This window comes from Cnephaeus nilssonii (assembly GCF_951640355.1).
Source record: "Cnephaeus nilssonii genome assembly, chromosome: 22".
NCBI lineage: Eukaryota > Metazoa > Chordata > Mammalia > Chiroptera > Vespertilionidae > Cnephaeus > Cnephaeus nilssonii.
The window spans coordinates 14659963-14683919 of NC_137093.1; the positions used below are offsets into that span (position 1 = coordinate 14659963).

The 23957-nt window shown below is 59.4% G+C and overlaps 1 protein-coding gene across 3 annotated transcripts; it reads left to right on the forward strand.

Annotated features, from left to right (window-relative positions):
• Nucleotides 1-6407: 6407 nt before the first annotated feature.
• Nucleotides 6408-22157, forward strand: ROBO3 (roundabout guidance receptor 3). Of its 3 annotated transcripts, none has more exons than XM_079763266.1 (28): nucleotides 6408-6835; nucleotides 9659-9985; nucleotides 10241-10398; nucleotides 10859-10979; nucleotides 11075-11213; nucleotides 11442-11569; nucleotides 11838-11962; nucleotides 13155-13326; nucleotides 13644-13849; nucleotides 14056-14137; nucleotides 14438-14603; nucleotides 14812-14978; nucleotides 15450-15571; nucleotides 15731-15956; nucleotides 16164-16285; nucleotides 16535-16706; nucleotides 16792-16977; nucleotides 17948-17971; nucleotides 18054-18096; nucleotides 18262-18446; nucleotides 18721-18915; nucleotides 19013-19151; nucleotides 19310-19522; nucleotides 20250-20401; nucleotides 20499-20609; nucleotides 20816-20977; nucleotides 21437-21621; nucleotides 21917-22157. In XM_079763266.1, the coding sequence occupies exons 1-28, from the start codon at nucleotides 6676-6678 to the stop codon at nucleotides 21926-21928; spliced, it is 4200 nt and encodes a 1399-aa protein (XP_079619392.1). In that variant the 5' UTR covers nucleotides 6408-6675; the 3' UTR covers nucleotides 21929-22157. The 3 variants fall into 3 exon arrangements, with proteins under 3 accessions (XP_079619392.1, XP_079619393.1, XP_079619394.1); XM_079763267.1 differs by having other exon boundaries at nucleotides 18307-18446; XM_079763268.1 differs by having other exon boundaries at nucleotides 13155-13316; nucleotides 13679-13849.
• Nucleotides 22158-23957: the final 1800 nt, after the last annotated feature.

The following is a 23957-nucleotide window of genomic DNA, read 5'->3' on the forward strand; positions in this document are numbered from 1 at the left end:
GGTCAGCCTGAGTGATATGTGGTATACAAAGCCTACAGGTGTAGGGTCAACCTGAGTGATATGTGGTATATAAAGCCTACAAGGTGTAAGGTCAGCCTGAGTAATATGTGGTATACAAAGCCTACAGGTGTAGGGTCAGCCTGAGTGATATGTAGTATATAAAGCCTTCAGGTGTAGGGTCAGCCTGCATTTAAATCCTGGATCCTCTATTTACTAGCCAAATGATTTTGGGCAAGTTACTTAACCACTCTGTACCCATATCCCCATGTGTAAAATGAAGGTAACCACAGTAGCTATTCATAGAGTTTTTAGGAGAATTAAATAAATAACCGAGTTAGAACAGCCCTGGCAATAATAAGTTCACAGGAGATGTTATCTTCTATAACTCATATCTTCATTAACATTAAATGAGTACCGACTATATGCTACACATCATGTCAGGCACCAGGGGTACAAAGATGAATAAGAGCCTGGCCAGCGTGGCTCAGTGGTTGAACATCGACATATGAACCAGAAGGTCACGGTTTAATTTCCGGTCAGGGCACATGCCCTGGTTGTGGGGGCTCAATCTCCAGTAGGGGGCATGCAGGAGGCAACCGCTCAATGATTCTCTCTCATCATTGATGTTTCTTCCTCTCTCTCCCTCTCCCTTCCTCTCTGAAATCAATAAAAATATTAAAAAAATATTTGCTGGAGTGAGTTGCAAAGTGTCTCCCTCACAAGCTCCCCCACAGGCAGTAATCAGTATGAGATGGGGGAGGAGGGGGGTCAGGACTGTCCTCAGATGGAGAATAAGATGTAGTTCCTGCTCTCTAAGGGGAAGTTGCAGCTTATGGGGAAGATAGACATGTAAGCCAAAAAAATGAAAACATCCTAAGTTATACAGCAGGGGAATAAATCAAGTGGTTTGGGAGGACCCCACCGTCTGGGAGAGCCGGGGAGGACTCACTAATCGGCTGACTGAAGTGGGATTGCCAAGGATGAAAGGAGCCAGCAGGTGGAGAATGGAGGGGAGAGGGATTTCAGGAAGAGGGAATGGCAAGAGCAAAGGCATAAAAGTAGAGAGAGCTCCCGCACATGAACGATCGAAAGTAGCATGGTGGTGGGACATAGATGGCCAGAGGGGAGGGAGAAAGGAGAAGACCTCGGAAGGGCAGACAGCATGCACGCTATGCTGATTCTTGTTGCCACATATGTGGGGTCTATCCTGCAGGAATTGAGGAGCCAGCATATTTTAAGTGAGCCGGTGACATGGTCAGCTTTGAACATTAGAGACAAGCATGTAGCCGAGTGTCTGGCACTTAGTAGGTGCTTACTAACCAGGGTTGAACAAATACAGGACAACTCCCCAAAGCAGCAGTGCAGAGGATGGATTCTCAGGGGGAGACTGGATGCAGAGAGTTCGTTTGCGATAGTCAGAGTGAAAGATGGTGAGAACCTAGACTAAGCCGGTGGTCGGCAAACTCATTAGTCGACAGAGTCAAATATCAAGAGTACAACGATTGAAATTTCTTTTGAGAGCCAATTTTTTTAAACTTAAACTCTATAGGTAGGTACGTTGTTATTAACTCAATGAGGGTCCTCCTAAGCTGGCCTTTGCTAAAAACTCAAGGGGCCAAAGAGCCGCATGTGGCTCGCGAACTGCAGTTTGCCGACCACTGGACTAAGGCGGTGGCAAGGGAGGTGGCAGGAGGCACAGAGCTGATGGAACACCTCCCAGAAACTGACTGGAGCGGTGTGCTCATGGAGAGGGGGAGAGAGGCAGAGAAGGCAGTGGGCTCTGAGGGGCCGGCTGTAAGGACTAACAAGTTCACAGATGTTTTCACTAAGCCAGTCGGTATGGAGGGCTTGCTCCGTACCAAGTTTTATAGAAGGAGCCAGCACGCTCTTGTTCCCCAGCCGCTGTTCTGTTCGTACGAGGACGTGCACGCTTCTGCCCAGTTGCCTCCAGATTTCCAGACTTGCTGAGTGAGTTGCAAAGTATCTCCCCAGAGGCTCCCCAACTGGAACCCGGTGGGGAAAGGGGTTCTCTTAGGCAGCGGGGCTGGCTTATTATCTCAGCAGCTACAGGGGTGGAGCCAACAGACCCTGGCTCCGGCCAGGGGCGGGCTCCTGCTGTCTGCTTTCCTGCAGGTGCTGTTTGCTTTCCGATTCCCCCTCCTGTGTGGCTCTCTGGCCCTTGCTGGCTGGTCACTGCCCCCTGGCATCATAACTCTGAAGCCAGCAGCCCTGCTGGTCATTCACAGGCATAACCCAGTGCGGGTGGGGGACAGATGTTAGTTTCTTGTCTCCCCGCCCCCACCAAAATACACACATATGCTCAGTGTGTATCAGTGCCCTGGGAAGGGGTCCAGGCAGGGAGAGTGATGGGAAGCTGCAGGCTCTAGGGGGATGTAAATGGACTAGGCGGTGTGTGTGTGTGTGTGTGTGTGTGTGTGTGTGTGTGTGTGAGACAGTGGCAGTAATCAGTATGAGATGGGGGCAGGATTGTCCTCAGACTGCCCTCTGGGGAAATTACATGCCAGCAGCTTCAGTCACTACCAGCTGGCATGCGGGCTTGGGACCACCAAGAAGCCTTCCATACAGCCTCCAGCCTGGGCACTGAAAATTCCCAGCTACATTCCCTGGCCAGGGTGCTGGCACTGGGACAAGAAAGTTGGCCTGGTGGGTAACTGTTCTCTCCCTCAGCACACACACAGACACATACACAGAGACACACACACACACACACACACACACACACACACACACAGACACTCACACATAGACACACAGAGACACACACACAGACACACACTAAGACACACACAGACACAGGGACACACACAGAGACACACACACAAACATACACACAGACTCACACATAGGTACACACAGACACACACACATAGACACACACACAGACACACACATGCAAACACTTCTTCCCAGATGCCATAACACTGTCAGGATGAACTTACCCTCTACCTCCACACACTCAACTCTCCCCAGCCACCCTGCCTCCTGCTTCTCTCTCCTTTTTCTGCCAATCCCCCTTCACAACCTCATTTTCTCTTTTCTCCCCTTTCTAAAGTGCAGACTGTTATGGATAAAACCCTGAAAGGAAGGAGTTTCCCGGGGCAGCAGAAGGTGGGGGTCGGGGTCTGAACTCAACTCTGATTCTTTCTTCAGCCTGAGGAAACTTACAAATCAATGGGATGGAACCCCAGCCAGAGTGAGGGCCCTGTTGTTACAGTGCATGTAGCTGGAGGGCCCTGGTTCTAGGTGCCATAAAGTGCCTGTTGTCTGCACGGTAGGAATGGACGCAGATGCAGTGGGCTACCTACCCTCTCTAAGCAAGAGGCAAAGCAGAGTTGTGTGGGTAATTTGAGGGGAGTGGGCAGGGAGTGAGGAGATAGGGATGGAAACTCCTTCCAGAAGGGCCTAGGGCAGTGATGGCGAACCTATGACACACGTGTCAGCACTGACACGCGCAGCCATTTCTGATGACACGTGGCCGCATGCCGAGGATGAAACATTTGCTGCTCCTGAGGATGAAACATTTGCGACTAGAGTCTTGGAGTTAGTTTTTTCCTCAAAGTGACACACTACCCGAGTTATGCTCAGTTTTTTGGTGAAGTTTGACACACCAAGCTCAAAAGGTTGCCCATCACTGGCCTAGGGTCACACACCAGAGAGAAGCTTAGCCTCGAGAAGGTGCAGGGCCAGGAGGGCGTGGAGTAGAGCTGGGGGGTGTGACCCCTGCAGGGCCTACTCCACCCACTCTTCCCCGCCCCCCCACTGGGCCAGAGGTTCTAGGGGGGCAGGAACTGAGGCTATGGGGGGAGGTTTTTATTCTCCAGTATACCCCAGTTGAGTGCTCCACCCTCTTTTGGCATTAGGTCTGAGCTGGTTTAAAGGGAGAGCATGCCAGAGATACAGAGAAGTACAAAGAGAAAAAGACCAGAGAGGAACACGCATACAAGTGGGGAGAGGGAAAAGTATGGAGAAGGTGCCGAAGAGGTATAGGAGATTTGGGCCGGAAGAGTCCTGGAAGGAAGGAGAGGGACCCCAGCATTTGTCCAGCCCCCAAACCCAGAAGATGGAGATCGGAAAGCAGCCGTGCCCAGGGGCTGACTGGCAGCCTCCACTCAGGGAACCCTGAGCAAATACTCCCTGATCCCCACATAAAAGGCCAATTAACTGCGACGCCTCTGCGAACAAATCCGCTAACAGGGTGACAAGCCCCTAGACACTGGCAGGCCCTGTGTTTGCTGAGAGGCTGATGGAGAGCAAATCAGGGGATTAGGATGGGGCCAGAGCCACACGGCCGGGCTCGGTTTCCTGTCTGGACAGCCCGCCCTGTCCTGCAGGACCCCGGACTTCTGTCCTGGCTCGGCCTCTGGTGTGATGGAACCCAGGTGACCTAGGCCGGCAGAAGGCGGAGCAGAGGTCCCAGCCCCGAGATGGGGAGCCACGGGAGCAGAGCACCTGAGGTCTAGAGTGACGCTGCTTCTAACTGGCCAATCCCGGATTGGATCCCGCTTCTGGGCTCGTCATCCCAAATCTACCCTTACCATCTCTCTCACGGAACGCACCCTGGCCCTGGAGCAGGGACACACGCCAAGTGCCATCTCTTGGTATGCTGGCCCTTTCCAAAGAAGAGAGAGGTGTCACCAGCCCCTTTCCCACCTACCTCAACTCTCAGCCTCAAGGTGAGCTGGGACTGACGTCCTCTGGGGGCGCCAGACTCCTGGTCCAGCCCCCCCCCCTCCCCACGCAGAGAGGGGCTCAAAGAACTGCTCCCAGGGGGCTGCCTCCCTCCAATGGGGTCTGCCGGGCCCCCCAACCCCCCCAGCACCTTGTGTTTGGCCCTGCAGAGTCTCCGGCAGAGCTGAGGCAACTGAAGACACCCAAACACCAATTATTCTGAGGCCTCAGGGCCGGCGTGTGGTCGGAGAGAGGACAAGCCCCCCACCCCTTGAGAAAGTATGGGGTTCACTTGAAGGCTGTCTGCCTGAGATACTCCAGCCCTTGACTCGGCTTACTCTGGAGTCTATGACTGGGCAGCAGCCACTTCTCTGGCCCTAGACCTGTTCACCTGGCCCCTCCCTGGTCAGAAGCCGTCACCCAACGGAGGTGATCTCATCACACAGAACCTCCGGGTTAGCCACAACCCGGCAGACACTCACCCATCAGCCGGGGCTGACCCCAGGTAAGAAGGTTGGCCTCTCTCTTCCTCTGACACCCCCCCCCCCCCTTCCCCTGCTGGCCCAGCCTGGGAGAGAGAAGGAGAAAAAGAGAGAGAGAATAGGGTGGGGGTGTGGGACAGGGAGATATTCAGGTAAAAAGAACAGAAAAGTCAGCAGCAGGCTGGGACTGAGTGAGAGGTCATGCCCCCCTCCCCAACCCCGGAGAACAAAGTTATCAGGTTTGTTTGTGTGTGTGTGTTTTTAAATAAATTTTATTGATTTTTTTACAGAGAAGAAGGGAGAGGGATAGAGAGTTAGAAACATCGATCAGCTGCCTCCTGCACACTCCCCACTGGAGATGTGCCCACAACCAAGGTGCATGCCCCTGACCGCAACTGAACCTGGGACCCTTCAGTCCTCAGGCCGATGCTCTATCCACTGAGCCAAACCAGTCAGGGCCAAAGTTATCAGGTTGTAACAGATTTGCAGGAGTTTTGCATCAAGCCCGTCTCTCCTCTTGCACTTGCCTTCACAGGAGAAATATTGCTCTTTGTCTTTGTCCCGCACTCCCTGGCTCCCCATCAGTCTCCTCAAAAGGGTGAAACCATTTCACAGAACGCGTCCTAGCAGAGTCATATGCAAAAGTATGCAAATCGACGCGAGCCGCTTGGGCGCCCCTGGGCTTTCTGCGCGCAGTTTTACCCCGGTTCTGAGTCTCCGACAGGAACTGCTAGATTAGGGTCCAGACGCCCCACCTCATCCCCTGGCTCTCCATTGCAAACCGGGTGACTGCGGGCGAAAGGGGTGGACACGCGTGCAATTGTTCTCCACCTACCCCCACCCAACTCCTTCCTCAAACCTCCCCAGTCTCCCGCACTTCCTCGGATAAACCCCGGGGGCCTGCGAGGAAATGGAGCCAGGGCTTTGAGAGCTAGAGGAGCGAGCTTGGGCTTTGCCTCAGTTTCCCCAAGGGTCCGGAAAAGGGAGGGAGGATTTCTGTTCTAAAGTCAGGCGGGACAGAGTCCGACAGAGAGGAAGGGAGAGGGAGCCTCCTTTCTCATCTCGGGGGCTTTAAGAAAGCAGGAAACTCTCCAGCGACGTCCAGATCCCGGCTCGGGGCTCGGGGCTCGGGGCGGGGACTCCCAACTCTTGGTGAGCGACTCCAGTCTCTGGCCCGGCTCCTGGCCGTAGGGGCGGAGTTGGGGGGGGCGGGGGGAGGAGGAAGGGTGTCGGATTAATCCCTTAATTACGCTGTGGTCGGGTGGCACCTGCTTTCCGCCGCTCGGCCCCCAGGGGACCGCGGCGCGGAGGGGTGGAGAGAAGGACAGGGAAGGCGGGCGCGCGGAGGCACGCGCGGCACCCGGGCGCCGGCCGGCGGGACAGCGGCACCGTGGCTGGGGCGGAGCGCAGAGGCTGCCGAGGGGCTGGCGGCTCCCGGCCCGCGGGTCGCAGACCCAGGGGCTGGGTCCCGGGCCCCCCGCCCGGGTCCTGGTCGGGTCGCGCCATGCTGCGCTCCCTGCTCAACGCGCTGCTGCAGATGAACCTGTTCGCCGACTCCCTGGCCGGGGACGCGTCCAACTCCAGCGAACTGCTCTTCGGCTTCAACGCCTCGGGGGCGGCGCTCAACCACAGCCTGCTGGCCCCGGGCGAGCCTCCTCTCAACGGTAAGCCCCAGCCCCGTGGGGACGCCGGATCCCGAATGGGGGTAAGGTGGGAGGGCGGCGTGGAGGAGGAGACCCAGACCTCCCGCTCCTCTTGGAGACCCAGGGGCGCCTCCCAGCGCCTCCCCGGGCGGGGATCAAGGGATGATATGGGGGCTTTGAGCACCTGAGTGGGTGTACCGGCGGGGGTCGAGGGTTTTGGGGGAGATGGTCCATTGCTCCCCACCTCCCCAGGGGACCCCAGGCCATCCCAGGCGAGGAGAAACCTGGGTGGGTGCGGGCAAGTTCGAGCTAGGAGAGGCCGGGACCCCCTGCGGGGAGGGCAGCGGAGGGGCGTGGTCCCCAGGCCTGGGCCAAGCCCGGCCACTTACTGACCCGCCCAGGTAGCAGGCTTCCCACCGGGAACCCAAGTTTGCCAAGAACTCGAAACTTAGGACGAGAGGCGAGACAGCCGAAATGTTGGGTGCGTTTGCGACAGAGGCGGCGGCCGTTTCAGGGAACTTAGGAGTTTGCCCCTCAGAGGCGGGCTCGCAGCCGGTCCACCGGGCAGAGCTGGGCGGGCGGGCTGCGCTGGCGGCGAGGTCGTCGGCGCTAATTACGGTGATTAATAAATAATGGCCCAGACCGCGCGCTCCTCCGCGTCGCGGGAGCCGGGAGAGGTCCGGGCTCGCCCCCTGCCGGCCGCGTCGGGAACTCCCGCGTTCCCTGGCACTTGGGCCAGGGGTTCCCTCCGGTTCTTCCCCAGCCGGGGTCCACTGGCCTCCGCCAACTGGAATCTAGGGCGAGCGCTGTGCTGGAGACCCCAAGGCGGCGAGAAAGGAGACCTGGGCAGTGGTGTGTGTGTGTGTGTGTGTGTGTGTGTGTGTGTGTGTACTCAGGTGCTGGGGAGAAGCCCCAGAGCCCCATTAGCATGACCCTTAGCTATTCATTAGCTTCTGTGGAAGCCTCTCCCGAGACCCCAAATGACAGGGAGGAAATTCCAGGGAAAGGGAGCCTGCAGATGTGTCTGCAGGAATTAGGGGGAAAGCGCGGACCGGCAAGGTGAGCCAGGCACGGAGGGAGTGGGGAGGAAGATGGGGGATGAGGTGGAATTCTCCAATCAGCTGGCCTCCCAGACCCCCAGGAGGTTCAGCACAGAGCCCTTCTCACAGACACCTCGGTGCTCTCACAGAGTGCGTTCACTCTGCACTGTCCCAGTGAGGGTTGTAGGGAAGGAATTGATGGCCACGTTCGCAGTGGAGGAAGCAAATTCAGAGAAGACAGACAGGACCCCAGTGGGCTCAAAAACAGCACAGAGCTTGGCTATAACAGACCCGCCTATTCCCATGACATCCGATGGTTAGGTGAAGGGCCAAGGGGAATTCTGGGGCCTGGTGGAATCCGAGTCAGGTAAAGACTATAGGAGCCAAGGTCAGGTGAGGTGGGTGAGGTAGAAGGACCCTGAAGTAATCTTAGTCCAGCTTTTGGGGAAGTGCATTATGGTCTTATGACGACCCTATCACTATTCTTTATTACTATAAAGAAGCTGAGACTCAGAGAAGTTCAAGAACTGCCCAGGTTCTCACAGGAGTTAGTGGTGCGGCCTGAGACTCCCGCCCTAGTTAGTTCCAGCCAACCCCTGAGCTCTTCATCATTCCAGTGCTGCTCACCTGAACCGGGCCTGAGGTTTGCCTGAACTGGGCCTGGGATGGGACGGAGGGGAATGGGGTGAGAATCAGAAGCTTCCATCTAGAAGGGAAATCGAGAAAAGGATTCCCTTCTCCAAGTGGGAGGGAAACCCATCTTCTCGTCCCTGACCGGTTAAGCACACGCTCCCCAGAACAGCACCCCTAGGGGCACCCCATCCAGCGTCCTCTCCATCGGGACTTCTAAGAGCAGAGGGCGGGAAGTGAAACCCAATCTCACACGGAGGCTGGAAGTCGAGGTTCCGCGGACTGTGGGACAGAGTGGAGAAGCGGAGGAGGGGTGGGGAGGTGGGGAACCCAAGCCGGTTCCATAGGGCCTGGTTAGTGAAGGACACAGGTGCCGTGAGGCGGCAGCGGCGCCTACTGGCCGCCAAGGGGTCACGAAGCCACTTTGGATCAAGCTGGGGTATCTGAGCCTGACGGGGCTCCGGGCTCGGGGGCTCCTGGATCCCAAACCACTGCAGAAGCGAAGCGAGCAGAAGGCAGCAGGCCCAGGGAGGGGCAGGAGCAGAAGGCGTAGTGAACGAACCAGAGAGCACCAGGGAAGGAGACCAATTCCTTTCCCAATGGTTGGTGGCCTTGCATCCACCTGGGAACAACCTGCTGGCACCTGTATGCGCTCAGGAAAGCGCGTTCCTCACATTTCCCCTGCCGTCCGCATTGGTTCAGTGCCGGTGGCTTCACAGGAGCCCGGAACAGGATGGTCTGGGGTGTCCATAGACGGGCTCTGTGCCAGATCCTGGGCTCCCAGGCCCCGCCCATCACTCAAGCCTTCCTGGTCCCGGGGGACCCCGGGCCTGGCCACGTTTCTCCATGTCGCTGCCCGGGATGGCGCCCAGGGGAGGAACCCAGTGTGGGCCTTAGCTGTCCCGCTTATGGAGCAAGGACATCTGTGGACCAGTGCGGACGGGGGATGAGGCCAGTCAGCTAGAGGCGCGGTGGCCCTCCATTCCCCCTTAGACCTGGCCGGGGGGGGGGGGGGGGGGGAGGAGGCGGGTGTCCTGATTCCTTGACTTTGCGTCTTCCCAGAAGGATGTACCCGCCCCTACAGAGAGAGAGGCGGGGTCCCTTTTCTCTCTGGAGCTCCCATCTTTCCCCAACTTGCCCGGTCTGAACGCTCTGCGTCCCTCCCCTCCTCCAGGGTCGAGGGTCGGGCCGGAGGACGCGATGCCGCGCATCGTGGAGCAGCCACCGGATCTGCTGGTGTCCCGAGGCGAACCGGCCACGCTGCCCTGCCGCGCGGAGGGCCGGCCCCGGCCCCACATCGAGTGGTACAAAAACGGGGCGCGCGTGGCCACCGCGCGCGAGGACCCGCGCGCCCACCGCCTGCTGCTGCCCAGCGGCGCCCTCTTCTTCCCGCGAATCGTGCACGGGCGCCGCGCGCGCCCCGACGAGGGCGTGTACACGTGCGTGGCGCGCAATTACCTGGGGGCGGCGGCCAGCAGGAACGCCTCGCTGGAGGTGGCAGGTGAAGTCGGGGCGTCAGCCCGTGGCCCTGGGGCCTGGGGTGCGGGAGGGCGCGGGCCGTCCCGTCTAGAGCCAGCTCCCATCTCAGGCGGTTCCTCTTCCGTTGGGACTGTGCCTTTGGTCTCCAGTGCCCCACGCCGGGGCCTGGTATTTTCTCACCTGTGGCGGGGCAGACGGTCATAGTCATATATGTACTCATATTTCCTCTCTCTCTCTCTCTCTCTCTCTCTCTCTCTCTCTCTCTCTCTCTCTCTAGTCCTTCGCGACGATTTCCGGCAGTCTCCTGGGAACGTGGTGGTGGCCGTGGGGGAGCCAGCTGTGATGGAATGCGTGCCCCCCCGCGGCCACCCGGAGCCGTCGGTGACCTGGAAGAAGGGCGGTACCCCCGTCAAGGAGGAGGAGGGAAGGATCACGGTGAGGGCTGGGCCAGGCAGGGGGTGCAACAGGAGGGAGGGGGCGGAGTCAGCAGTCACAAGGGGGCGGAGCCATGTGCTAGGGGTCTGGGGCCTGCCTCCAGGAGAAAGGCCTGAATCCAAGGGTCTTGGAAGGCAGGCAATAATGCTCGCTCGGGTGAGAAGGCAGGAGACCTGGGATCAGGGCATCAGTTGACTGGAGGCTGAGAGCCAGCTGTTGAGTGAGGGATAGATGAGGATGGGTGGGATGGCCTTGGTATAAGATAGGGGGGTGGAGCATGATGCCCCAGGGACCCCTGGGAGGAAAAAAAAACCAAACAGACCTGAGCCCCACCTTGGGCAAAGCAACAATTTCTTATCTAGATGGAAAGAAATGGTTGTCTTCATGGGTTTGTTGTGGAAATCAAATAAACATGCGTTGGTGGCTATAAAGGACCAGAGTTCCTGTGATTATTCCGCAGATCCGTGGAGGGAAGCTGATGATGTCACACACACACAAGGGTGATGCAGGGATGTACGTGTGTGTGGCCTCCAACATGGCAGGGGAACGGGAGAGCGGGCCGGCGGAGCTGGTGGTTCAGGGTAGGCACGCGGAGGTGTGGGGTGATGGGAGCATGCGGCCGGGGAAGCACGCGGCTGTGCAGACCCCTGACGGTCCCCTCCCTCCCACGCCACAGAGCGTCCCTCCTTCCTGCGGAGACCAGTGAATCAGGTGGTCCTGGCTGATGCCCCTGCCCATTTCCCATGTGAGGTGCAAGGGGATCCCCCACCGCGTCTACACTGGCGAAAGGAGGATGGAGAACTGCCCACAGGCAGGTGAGGAGGGCCCACCAGCTCAAGCGTGTACCCCGCCCTAGGAAACGGGAAGGCAGATACCCGCTCACACAGAGAAGTCTGTTCCCCAGAGCCTGTGGCCCTGCCCTATCCATTCCTAGAGCTTCTGTCCCTGTGGAGGTCTGCCTTGTCCCCTGGTGTCTGTCCTGGGGGAGACAGACGTGGTCTGTAGCTATGGCCAACCCAGCCTGGGGGTGGGGAGTGGAGCAGGTATGAGATCCGGAGTGACCACAGCCTTTGGATTGGGCGTGTGAGTGCTGAAGACGAGGGGACATACACCTGTGTGGCGGAGAACAGCGTGGGCCGAGCGGAAGCGTCTGGCTCCCTCAGTGTTCACGGTGAGGCCCCACTTGGTTCTGCCCGCAGCAGGGGTGAGGTGAGGGACGTGGAGGGTGGGCCGAGCAGGAAAGGACAAGCAGGAGATGTGGGGTCACCTGAGACTCGGGCAAGAGAGAGAAGGAGACGGCTCCACAGACTTGAGCAAGAGGTGGATGAGAATCTGCTCCTACGTCGGCCAAGCTTGGACTTCTCTCTCTCCTGTCCCCTCAAGCTCCCTTCTTAGTACCCCTGACTCCCCTGTTCCTTTATCTCCCCTCCCCTTGCCAGTCCCACCCCAGCTGGTGACCCAGCCCCAGGACCAGACGGCCGCTGCTGGAGAGAGCGTGACTTTTCGGTGCGAGACCAAAGGAAACCCGCCCCCTGCCATCTTCTGGCAGAAGGAGGGAAGTCAAGTAGGTGCCCACTCCGGGGGCTTCCCACCAGCTTCTCCTCGGGTCCTAGCCCCCCTCCTTCTACATTCTGCAGACTGCTCTCAGGGTTCTGCTCTACCTTTGGTCCTCCCGGGAACCCTTGCAGGTTGTTTGTGAGGATTAAATAAGATAATTAATATAAAGGGCCTGGGCCATAACTAACACTTTCGGGCCTGGTTAGTACTTGGATGGGACACTTTTGAAATAAATGGTAATATATTTAGGTGGTAGGGAACGGTCCTGTGTAAGTAACTCCTTGGAAACTTTCTCTTAGGATCAAGGACCTCCTGAGGATGCAGCAAATTCAATTAGATCTCTCTTTCCCCAGGCCGTGGGGCCTTGGCTTCATACATTGCTCTAGAAAGCAAATAGCTCTGTATCAAAGCTGTGGAGGGTAGAATAGGACTTGCTTTTCTATTTGTAAGAGGCCTCCACCAGGGGGCGCGCAATAGTAGCAAACAAACCCCAGAACACACAACTCCAATGAACATTAACTGAAGTTACAACAGTAAGTAACTTCCGGTAAGGGAAAGGCGGGAATTTTGCTACTGGAAAACAAGGTCAGTATAACAAAATAAGTCTGATGAACTCCACCCGCTGGGAAACCAGGCCACTATTCCCTCATTCCAAATCCACAGCCACCATTTCCCCATCTTCTCTAGCATCGGAGTCTGCTGTGTTTCCATTAGATTCTGAAATGAATAAAAGTGCTGGTGGCGGTAAGGGGTGGGAGTAGGTATGAGTCAGGGGCTCAGCATGGTGCTCTGTGTCCCGAGACCCACACCTACTCCACTACCTTCCGTGTATGTATCTAATGTAAAATGCTAGAGCCAGAAAGCAGGGGAAAGTATGTCAACATTGATCACGCAATGTATTACGAGTGTCGTATGATTACTTCATTTCATCTTCTTAGCTATCCTCTAAGAGTCCTATTTGGGGAAATTGGGGCTCAGGAAGTTCCAATAGCTGGCACAGCGCCGGGGAGCTCATCCCCAAATCATCTAATCAAATCGCTCATTTTTCGTGAATAGGTTTAACTAGTCCGCCCAAGGTCACACAACTGGCTGGGGACAGCGCATGCATCGGAACCTCGGGAACGCTCTGAATTCTGGTGTTGGTGGGGATGGGGAGCCGCCTGCTCATTCCCTGCCTTGGGTCCTTGCTCTGTCCCCAGGTGCTGCTTTTCCCCAGTCAGTCCCTTCAGCCCACAGGGCGCTTCTCCGTCTCCCCCAGAGGCCAGCTCAACATCACGGACGTGCAGAGGGGGGACGCTGGCTACTATGTGTGCCAGGCGGTCAGTGTGGCCGGCAGCATCCTGGCCAAGGCCCTGTTGAAGGTAAAAGGAGGTACGTGCCTACGGAGATGAGATGGGACCCAAAGGCCTGGAAGGAGATAATGGCTTCAAAGAGATGTTTTTCTTGGATTCTCTACAAATACGTCTGCAAGGGGGGTGGGGGCATGTTCCTGAGACAGGCCCTCAACGTTTCAAAAGGAGCCACTAATAATAGATTGCTGGTTCTGGGCAGAGACTACAATTGGTTGTGGAAGCCCCTTCCATCTTGGGGGGAGCGGGGCTATGGGAACGAGCAGAGAATGAGGACAAGGAGCTGGTTGCCTGAGCCTGGGATCCTCCTCTGAGGTACCCGAGTTCTTCCTCTCTCAGCCTCGATGGATGGGCTGCCTCCCATCATCCTCCAGGGACCAGCAAATCAGACACTGGCGCTTGGCTCCTCTGTGTGGCTGCCATGCAGAGTGACCGGGAACCCTCAACCTAGCGTCCAATGGAAGAAGGACGGGCAGTGGCTGCAGGGGGATGACCTCCAGGTCACCCTAATGGCCAATGGTACCCTGCACATCACCAGCGTGCAGGTGAGTTGTCACCCCGGGCCCCAAGTAACTGAGAATGCCCAACTGCAGTGAAGTACCCGCTGGGACTCTACCTCCATCCTCACCATCTGCTCTCTCAGACCACCTAGAGTGCACGACACCCTCCCATCCTTCTGAATACCGTGCTCCACCCTCTCCCCCTACCTTGTTCCGCTCCCAGTTTGCCCGTCCTCTGCCCTCTCCTGCAGGAGGCGGACGTGGGCCTCTATAGCTGTGTGGCCAGGAGTTCCACAGGGGAGGCCACGTGGAGTGCCTGGCTTCGGAGGCGGGGTGAGTTTCTCCTGTGTTCCCTTCTTTGCCGGCGCCTTTCTCCAAACATTCTTCCAAGGCGACCAATATGCGCCAACCCCCAGGACTGATTTTATCTCCCCAATGCCATGGCCTTGGTAGTGGGAGGAGGAGGAGGAGGACAGAATTGGTGCCCTTGGGAGGCGGATGTGAGTGGAGATTGGTGCACGATGTCCCTCTGTCCACCATCGCCACGGTCACAGCTCCACCGTCCCTCTGGGAAGGAGGCAGGTTACATTCTTTTCCCAGTTTTCTACTTAAAAGATTGTCTCCTCACTGCAGAAGACGGGGGAGAATTACCAGGCCCGCCTCCGGAGCCCAGCACCCCGCCGGGGCCTCCCTCTCGGCCAGTGGTCACCGACATCACCAAGAACAGCGTGACCCTGACCTGGAAGCCCAACCCGCAGGCTGGGGCTGCAGTTACCTCTTACCTGATAGAGGCTTTCAGGTACAGAGAAGGCTGTGAGCGAAAACCTGGGCAGTTCAAAGGAGGGGCCCCCTGTGTCCTGAGGGTCCTTGCTATTGTGGGGAGGGGTTTGCCAGTTCCCTTTCCCCAGGGGAGGAGGCAGCAGGGGGCCATAGGGAATGGATGAGATGGAGGAGGCACGTTGGGGGTCCCTGGCTCAGACAGCTCTGCCACCTCATTCCCGTGGTAGCCAAGCAGCTGGCAACACATGGCGCACAGTGGCAGATGGCGTGCAGCTGGAGACACACACCGTCGGCGGTCTGCAGCCCAACACCGTCTACCTGTTCCTGGTGCGAGCGGTGGGCGCCTGGGGCCTCAGTGAGCCCAGCCCCGTCTCTGAGCCTGTCCGCACCCAGGGTAAGGGCAGGGTCCCTGGCTCATGGTTGTGACATGTGACACTTCAGAGCCCCCCTCCCCCTGAACCATGGCACCATGGCAGCTCTTTCCCGTGGTGCCAGGTCTATACTGGGGGGCTGGCCTGAAACAGGGGGTCATGCTTCCCTCTCATTGAGGGAACAAGAGAAGAAGGAGGAGAGTTAGAAGGGAGGAGGAGGGGGAGGAGAGAAAGAGAAAGAGAGAGAGGGAGAATGATTCAGTCACCTTGGTGGCGCCTCACTCCTGAGTCCCTTACTCACAGCGTATGTAGATGATCAGGACTAGAAGGCCCACCTCTGTGCCCCCTCCCCCAGCCTCTCTTGACCCTGGGGTGTGCTCTGGAGCACTAAGTAGTACTGTGTGCAGGGCAGGGCAGAGGCAGGACACAGCACACGATCAGTGGTGACTCCCTGTCCCTGCTGGCCCCTCCTGAGTGGGCTCTTTGGTCAACAGACAGCAACCCATCCAGGCCAGTGGAGGACCCACGGAGAGGCCAGCCGGGGCTGGCTGAAGTGGCCGTGCATCTGCAGGAGCCCATCGTCCTGGGGCCCCGGGCCCTGCAGGTGTCCTGGACTGTGAGTGTGGCATAGGGATGAGGTGAAGGGCAGAGATAACGACGGGGGGACACGGGGGCCTCCAAGAACGAGTGGGGGAGCGTGGGAAGGGAGTGGCTGGGGAAGACGGGTGAATGGAAGAGGGGCTGGGCCTGGTATGCTTCCTCTTTTCTCCTGCAGGTCGATGGCCCAGTCCAGCTGGTGCAGGGTTTCCGGGTGTCCTGGAGGGTAGCAGGTCCTGATGGGGGAAGCTGGACAGCGCTGGACCCACAGCCCCCAAGCCAGCAAAGTACTGTGCTAAGAGGACTCCCCCCGGGGACCCGGATTCAGATCAAGGTGCAAGCCCAAGGCCAGGAGGGGCTGGGTGCTGACAGTCTCTTGGTGACCAGGAGCACTCCTGAGGAGGGTAAGGGGCGGCTCGGAGCTGCTGGATGGACAAGAGGGAAGTGGGAGGGGGAAGGCTTGCAGGGGGGAGAGCCAGGCAAGTGGGTGGGAAGCCTTAGTTCCCTAAGATGTTAGAACTGGGGGCCGGGGATGGGGGTGGGAAGAGGTTGGGGCCTGAGGGGCAGCTTGCAATGGCCGAGTCCTTCTCACGGCGTTCCACCCTGGCCAGCCCCCAGCGGTCCCCCCCAGGCAGTGGCAGTAGCCTTGGGGGGTGAAGGCAACAGCAGTATCACTGTGTCCTGGGAACCTCCGCTCCCCTCCCAGCAGAATGGGGTCATCCAGGAATACCAGGTACAGGGTGTGTGGGAGGGAGGAGGCTGGGGGGGAGGGAGAGGAGGGCCCGGGCTAGGATTGGAAGGGATCTGGATCTAGGGCCAGCCTGGTGGCTGGGGGTGAGGCTCTGGGGGAGGAGAGGGGGTTCCGCGCCTCTCCAGGCTGAGTTATGCCTGGCTGAGCGCCCTGTGCCATTCCGGGGCGTCGAGTTTCCACGTGAGGCCAGAATCCCCTTCCCGGCTCTAACCTGGGTCCCGGCCTCCCCAGATCTGGTGCCTGGGGAATGAGAGCCGCTTCCACCTGAACCGGTCCGCGGCAGGTTGGGCGCGCTCGGCGGTGCTGCAGGGGCTGCTGCCAGGTCTCCCCTACCGGACCCAGGTCGCCGCGGCCACCAGCGCCGGCGTGGGCGTGGCCAGCGCCCCGGTGTCCGTGCAGCTGCGTGAGTCTGGGGGTGGGGGGTGCGGGGACGGAGGGGCTGGACGTTTCCAGGCCGCCTACTGCGCTCACGGCCCTGACCCCCACAGCGACCCCACGGGAACGGGAGCCGGCGCTCGAGGCGGGCCAGGGGCTGGCGGAGCGGCTGGCCCGGGTGCTGCGGGAGCCGGCCTTCCTGGCGGGCGGCGGCGCGGCCTGCGGGGCGCTGCTCATCGGGCTCGGCGGCGCCCTCTGCCGGCGCCGCAGGCAGCGCAAGGAGCTCAGCCATTACGCAGGTGAGCGCCGGCGGGGGGCGGCGGGGGGCGGCGGGGGGCGGCGGGGCTGCGGGCCTAGGGCGCCCTCAGACGCGGGGAGGCGAAACGGAGTGCCTCGGAGCGGACCGAGCCTGGAGGCCCCAAGCCTGGAGCCAACCGGCTTCGAGAGGGAGTGGGAGGCTCCACCTCTCCAAAGTGGGAGGCGGGGGCTGGAGCTACACCCCCGGGAGCAGGGCATTGTCCGCAGTGCGGACCCTGGAGCTGGCGGGACTGAGGGGGAGGAGCGGGGCCCGGAGGGGGCGGGACCGGAGCCTGGGAAGGGGGAAGACTTACCCTTAAGGCGCCTGGGGAGGAGAGAGCAGGCTCTGCAGTCAGCGTGGGTAAAGGGGGGGCGAGTCTAGCCCGGCTGGTGTGGCGCAGTGGTTGAGCATGGACCTATGAACCAGGAGGTCACAGTTGGATTCCCGGTCAGGGCACATGCCCGGGCTGTGGGCTCCAACTAAGTGTGGGGTGCTGATCAATGATTCTCTCTCATCATTGATGTTTCTATCTCTCCCTCTCCCTTCCTCTCTGAAATCAATAAAAATATATTTTAAAACAAGCAAATAAAGGGGGGCGAGGCTAAGAAGATATACTCGTGAGGGTGGGCCTGGTAGGAGGGGTGTGGCCAGGACCCAGGCTATACCTTGTGAGGCCCCGCTGCTACCTGCTCAACCCCCCTGATTCCCCGCCTCCTTCCTGCGCATCTGGAGAGATCTGAGCATCTAGACCAGCGGTTCCGTCTTGGCTGCACATGGGAATCACTCGGGGAGCTTTAGAAAAATACTAAGGCCCGAGTCCCTCTCACTCCTAGCACTTCTGATGAAATTGGCCCGGGGTGCAGCCTGAGTGGCGATATTGGGACGGGGCGAAGGAGGGGGCAAGAGTGTGGCTATTTCTGACCCTTTTTCCATTTCCCCTCTTCTTTCTCCCATGGGATCCTTTTCGGAAGCCTCCTTTGCCTACACGCCTGCAGGTGAGCCACCACTGACTGCCCTGCGGGGTTCAGACCCCAGCACAGGCTCTTCTCTCATCCAGTCTCCCCTCGTCTTCCCCAGTGTCCTTCCCACACTCGGAGGGCCTCTCGGGAGCCAGTTCCAGGTAATTCGCTCAACTTCCTTCCCAAGGATAGTCGGATAGTCCCCTCCACGGACAGGCCGCACCCCTTCCTCTCCAGGCCTCACTGCCTCCTCAGCCGTCGTGCCCACCACCCCCACTTCCTACTCCTCCTCCCCCCACATTGCCCCTGCCTCCTCTACTTCCCAGGCCTTCCCGGGCTCTCCACCCCAGCGTCCACATGCTCTCCCCCAGGCCGCCCGGGGGCCTCGGCCCTGCTCCCTACCCTTGGCTGGCAGACTCCTGGCCCCACCCATCTCGAAGCCCCTCCGCCCAGGAGCCCAGAGGAGGCTGCTGCCCCAGCAATCCCGACCCGGACGACAGATATTACAATGGTGAGGAGTTCTCCTTCCCTCCGGGGCCCACGGGGCCCCAGCACCCTTCCCTCCTCTCCACCTACTGGGGTGCACTGCAGGGAGCCCCAGTGCTCCTGAGGCTGGTCAGCCCTCAGGAGGATGTGAGTTGGGGGTGTCCCTCTGGCCTCCCCTGTACCCTGGTTTGGGAAGTAAGGTTTTGGGTGGGGTTTCCTTTTGCCCTCCATTCTCCTGTTGTCCTGTTTTTCTGTGTCTGCCCTGCCTCCTCCCTGGGCCCCCTCTTTCTCCTCCTCAGAAGCCGGGATCTCCCTGTACCTGGCTCAGACGGCGCGGGGCGCAACCGCCTCCCCCGAGGGTGCTGTCTACAGCACCATCGACCCAGCCGGGGAGGAGCTGCAGACCTTCCATGGGGGCTTCCCCCCAAACTCCTCCGGGGACCCGAGCACCTGGAGCCAGTATGCTCCCCCGGAATGGAGCCAGGGGGACAGTGGTACGCCTCCCGGTCCTCTCGCCCCACACTCCTCGGGACCTGGCCCGGCACTTGCTTCTGGCAGGTCTCATCTCTGCCCCTTTCCCGCTCTGCTCAGGGCCCAGGGCAGGCAAAGCGAAGCTTCTGGGGAAACCTGTGCAGATGCCCTGCCTCAACTGGCCAGAAGCCCTGCCCCCACCCCCTCCTTCCTGTGAACTGAGCTGCCTCCAGGGGCCTGAGGAGGAGCTCGAGGGCGGGTAAGGATGCTTCTTGCTGCAGATGCCCTAGCGTGGGACCAGCCCCGGCCGCCTGCAGGGAGGGCAGAGAGCTGGAGAGGAAGGGAGGTGGCACTGGACAGCCAAGGAAGGGTATGGAAGCTACCCAGTCATCCTCACCCTCCTGCCTCTTTCCCCAGCTCAGAGCCAGGGGAGTGGTGCCCACCGGTGCCCGAGAGGAGCCACCTGGCTGAGCCCAGCTCCAGTGGAGGGTGCTTGGTGTCTGCATCCCGAGGGGAGACCCCCTCTCCCACACCTTCCTACGGACAGCAGTCCACAGCCACTCTCACCCCCTCACCTCCCGACCCTCCCCAGCCCCTCACTGACATTCCCCATCTCCACCAGATGCCCAGGTAGGAAGGCGCATGGTGCCTTGCACGTTACAGGCCCTCAGTACATATCTGTTCAGTGGATGGATGGATGGATGGAAGGAAGGATGGATGGATGGGCGGATGGATGGGCGGATGGATGGATGGATGGATGGATGGATGGATGGATGGATGGAAGGATAGATGGATGGGTGGATGGATGGATGGATGGAAGGGTGGATGGATGGAAGGGTGGATGGATGGAAGGATGGATGGATGGATGGATGGATGGATGGATGGATGGGTGGATGGATGGATGGATGGATGGATGGATGGAAGGATGGATGGATGGAAGAAAGGATGGATGGAAGGAAGGAAGGAAGGATGGATGGATGGATGGATGGATAGAAGGATGGATGGATGGATGGGTGGGTGGATGGATGGATGGATGGAAGGATGGGTGGGTGGATGGATGGATGGATGGGTAGATCTGGGGTGCATGAGGGTAGGAGTATGATTTGGGGAGAAACCTGGAGACTAACAAGGTCTCTCACTCCCTTCAGACTGTTTCTCCCTCGAGTGACTTTGCCAGCTCCTGGGAGTGTTTCAAAGACATGGCTTTCCTCATGTTCCACTAGCTCGGGAGTCTGGTGGGGGCTGGCCATGTCTTGTTCATTTGAGTATTAGGCCGAGTGTCTAACACAGTGCCTGGCACACAGTAGGCGCTTAGTGTTTGTTGAGAGAACAAGTGCTAAGGCCTATGTCGTTGCAGGAGGGTGCCCCCTGAGCCCAGTTCCCCTCTCAGTGTGTCCCAGCCCACTCTGAACAGCCACGAGGGGAGGCCTGCTGGCCCGGGGGCTGGCCCCACAGCCGCCCATCACTTCAGCGCCAGCCCTGGCCCTAGCACCGCCAGCAGTGCCCCAGGTGAGTCTACAGAACCCTCACCTCATCCCACCGCCCCCCAAAGCCTCTTCTAGGCCTTCTCTCTTACCTGCTCCTCTCCCTTCTCCTAACGCTACAGGGAGAACCCGGCAGGCGCCTCCGAGGGAGATGACTTCGCCACTTCAAGGGCCCCGCGCCCATCGGAAGAAACCCAAGGCCGCGCCCTACAGGCGGGAGCACAGTCCTGGGGGTGAGGGGCCATGGGCCTGGGGGGCGGCCACAGTCAGTAGCGGACACGGGCAGAAACCAAGGGCGGGCTCTGAAGGCTGGAGGTGGGGAGCAGGCAAACCCACATCCTGGGCTGTTCATTCGCAGCCTCCTGGCGCCAGGGAATGGGAGTGGGAGGGACTGGTATCAGGGGAGTGGGACCCTCCGCTGAAACAGACCTCTCCCCAGACTTGCCCCCACCGCCCTTGCCGCCCCCAGAGGAAGAGGCGAGCTGGGCCTCAGGGCTGAGAGCAGCAGGCAGCATGTCCTCCTTGGAACGGGAGCGCAGCGGGGAGAGAAGAGTGGTGCAGGGGGGCGCCCTGGGGGCCCATCGGGGGCCCCTCCCGGATGGTAAGGAGGCCAGGGCGGGCTGGAGGGCGCTGCTATAGAAGGTGGGCTTCAGGACTGGAGGCTGATAGTACAGTGCAGACGGGGCCATTGATGGGCTGATTTCCACCGGGCTCACCCCTCACTCTCATTGGGTTCATGCATCTGATCGACATCGAAGGTACTTGTCTCTCCAGCGGTCTCTGAGCAAAACCCCCTGAGGTTCTCCAGTCGTATCCTTTCTCAGGACCAGCCTCAGTGGGAGAAGAACAGGGATGGGTGTTCCCTGCAGGTTTCTGAGCGCGTGTGATGTCAAGGCCGCGGACTGGCCGCTCTGCTTCTCAACCCCAGGATGGCCTGAGCCCTTCGCCTGCCCTCAGCTCTCCTTCCAGAGCTGGGATGAAGGTTGGGGTGGCACAGGGGGCCAGGAGTGGCGTTCTGCCCCCTGCCTGGGCCCAGCTACTCTTTTCCCTTGTGCTGCAGAAGAGGCCTGGCTCCCTTACAGCCGACCAAGCTTCCTGTCCCGGGGCCAGGCCGCCAGCACCTGCTCCACCGCCGGCAGCAACTCTTCCAGGGGCTCCGGCAGCTCTCGGGGCTCCCGGGGCCCTGGCCGGAGCCGGAGCCGAAGCCGGAGCCAGAGCCAAAGGCCCGGACGGAAATGCCGAGAGGTGGGGGCTAGGGATGGAGAAACAGAGTGGAGGGCTAGGGATGACTGGGAAGAGGGAGACAGAGAAGGGCTTGCCGGGGAAGTGTGGAAAGGAGGCAGCCCAGCGAGTGAGGGGCCAGGGGGAGTCTTGGGGAACAGTGACAAAGGGTGAAGGCAGATGACACATTGCAGAGGAGGCTGGGCTCCCCGAAAAGTGGGTCAGGGGAGGCGGGTGAGAAGTCAGCCTGGCGGTCCCCTCCCGTGGTGTGTTTGCTGTGGGCCAGGCCTTGCGAGCCAGCCCGTGTGTCTCCCTCTAGGAGCCAAGATAAGGCGTGACGGAGAATCAGCAGTTCCGCGGGGGAAAGGCTTGTCCCGGGCCAGGAGCCTGGATGGGAGCCCCTCCCCTGGTAAATGAGGGGGTGCAAAGAGGAGCAGGAGGGGTCTTCCCTCCCGGCAGTGACGATGGGGCTCCCCGAGGACTGGCTGAGAAGCCAGGGAGACCGCTCTTCCGTTTCCGCCCTACCTACCTGAGACCCGTTTGTAAAGAAGGACAATAAAGAGTCGGAGTGATCCTGGGCCATCGTCTGGTTTCGCACGGGATGAGGGGGGGCAGGAGGGGCCGCCAGGGGGTGTACATCAGGGCCCGTCCTTTTGAACTTCTGTCAAAACTCTAGGTGAGGACTGGGCTAAGACAGTGGTCGGCAAACTCATTAGTCAACAGAGCCAAATATCAACAGTACAACGATTGAAATTTCTTTTGAGAGCCGAAAACCGACTTCTGCGCATGGGCCACGAAGTTTCAATCCCACTGTACGTGCGTGCCCGCACGTGGTATTTTGTGGAAGAGCCACACTCAAGGGGCCAAAGAGCCGCATGTGGCTCGCGAGCCGCAGTTTGCCGACCACTGGGCTAAGAGACCCGACCTGTCCCGCCTCCTGAAGTAGCTGAAGTCACTGTCCCCCCAGTGACAACCAGAGGGACTTTCCAAATAACGAACCACGAGAAACTTGTCCTGCCCTCGGAGAACTAAGCCAGGCCCTCCCTTCGCGCCCCCTCCGGGTGCCCTGCCCCTCTCTTGCAAGGAAACATGCCCGGGTCATAACAACTTTTAAACTCAAAGAAAGGAGGAGCTCCTGGGGGAAACCCGGGTCAAGGAGGGAAAACAGGCCCTGACCCGGCTGCTCAGTGGTTAGAGCGTCAGCCCAAGGAATCCCAGGGTCTCGATTTGATTCCCCGTCAAACCTCGGTTGCAGGCTCGATCCCTGGCCCCAGACGGGGCACATGCAGGAGGCAACCAATTGATGTCTCTCTCTCCCCTTCCTCCCTCCCACTCCGTCTGAAAATCAATGGAAGATTTTCCTCAGCTGAGGATTAAAAAAAAAAAAAAAAGGAGGGATGATCGGCTTTTCAAACCTCTGAACCCCTCCTCACAGAGGGTGTGTGCAAACAGGCACCTTCTGGCCAGATGGGATTGGTTTGGCTGGCACAGAATTTTAAACAATTTGGCCGTGAATGCCATGGTCCCCATCACCCCCTCACGCACAGCCAGTGCCACTCGAGGGTAAGCCGAGGCCTGTGTCCTTCCTGTTTGCTCTCCCCCGGCTCAGGAACCACCCTGGGCTCTCGGGATTGCCGCTGCCCGCATGCCCAGGCTCTGACCGCTCCTGCCACTTTGTCCTAAGCGGGTACAGTCCCTTTCTCCCCTTAGGGCTAGCAATCACGATTGGAATATTTTTTTAAAGGAATTTTACCAGGAAGCTAAAAGAGAAGCAGATTCCAGAAAAGGAAACTCAGTAGGAGAGGAAGGATGGTTGTCTGCAGCGTGGTTTCCTCCTCCTGGGTCACACCCTCCAGCCCAGACTGGCCAGGTCAGGGTCATCCGGGCAGCACCGCCCCCGGGCCCCGCCTTCTCAGCCTCCAAAGTAGAGTGGCCTCCCATACAGCCACAGGGCTTTGGGGGATGATCACCCCCTTTTGGGGCCCTCCCTGAAGGTGTCTTCCTGTGGCCCTGCTCAGGTTCATCCCCCCAGCCCGAGGATTCTGCCCCTGACCCTTCCTGCCACATGGGAGAGATGCCCTCACCTGCTCCCCACGCTGTCTGGGGCGGAGGCCCTGGGAGTCCCGCGTCACCACTGGTTTGCTCTGTTGTTTTGGTGGAAGGTGCGCACCTGCCAATCATGACAGGTGGCTCTACCTTTGGTGGGATGAGCTACTTTGTTTTAAGAAACCACCTGGGACTGGCCTCTGGGGAGGGGCTGGGGCGGCTGGAGGCAGGAGTTGTCTTCTCAGCAGACCCTGACCGTGGCCCAGCCCTCCCTTGCCCAGGTCCTGCTTCCAATTTGATGGATGAACATAATT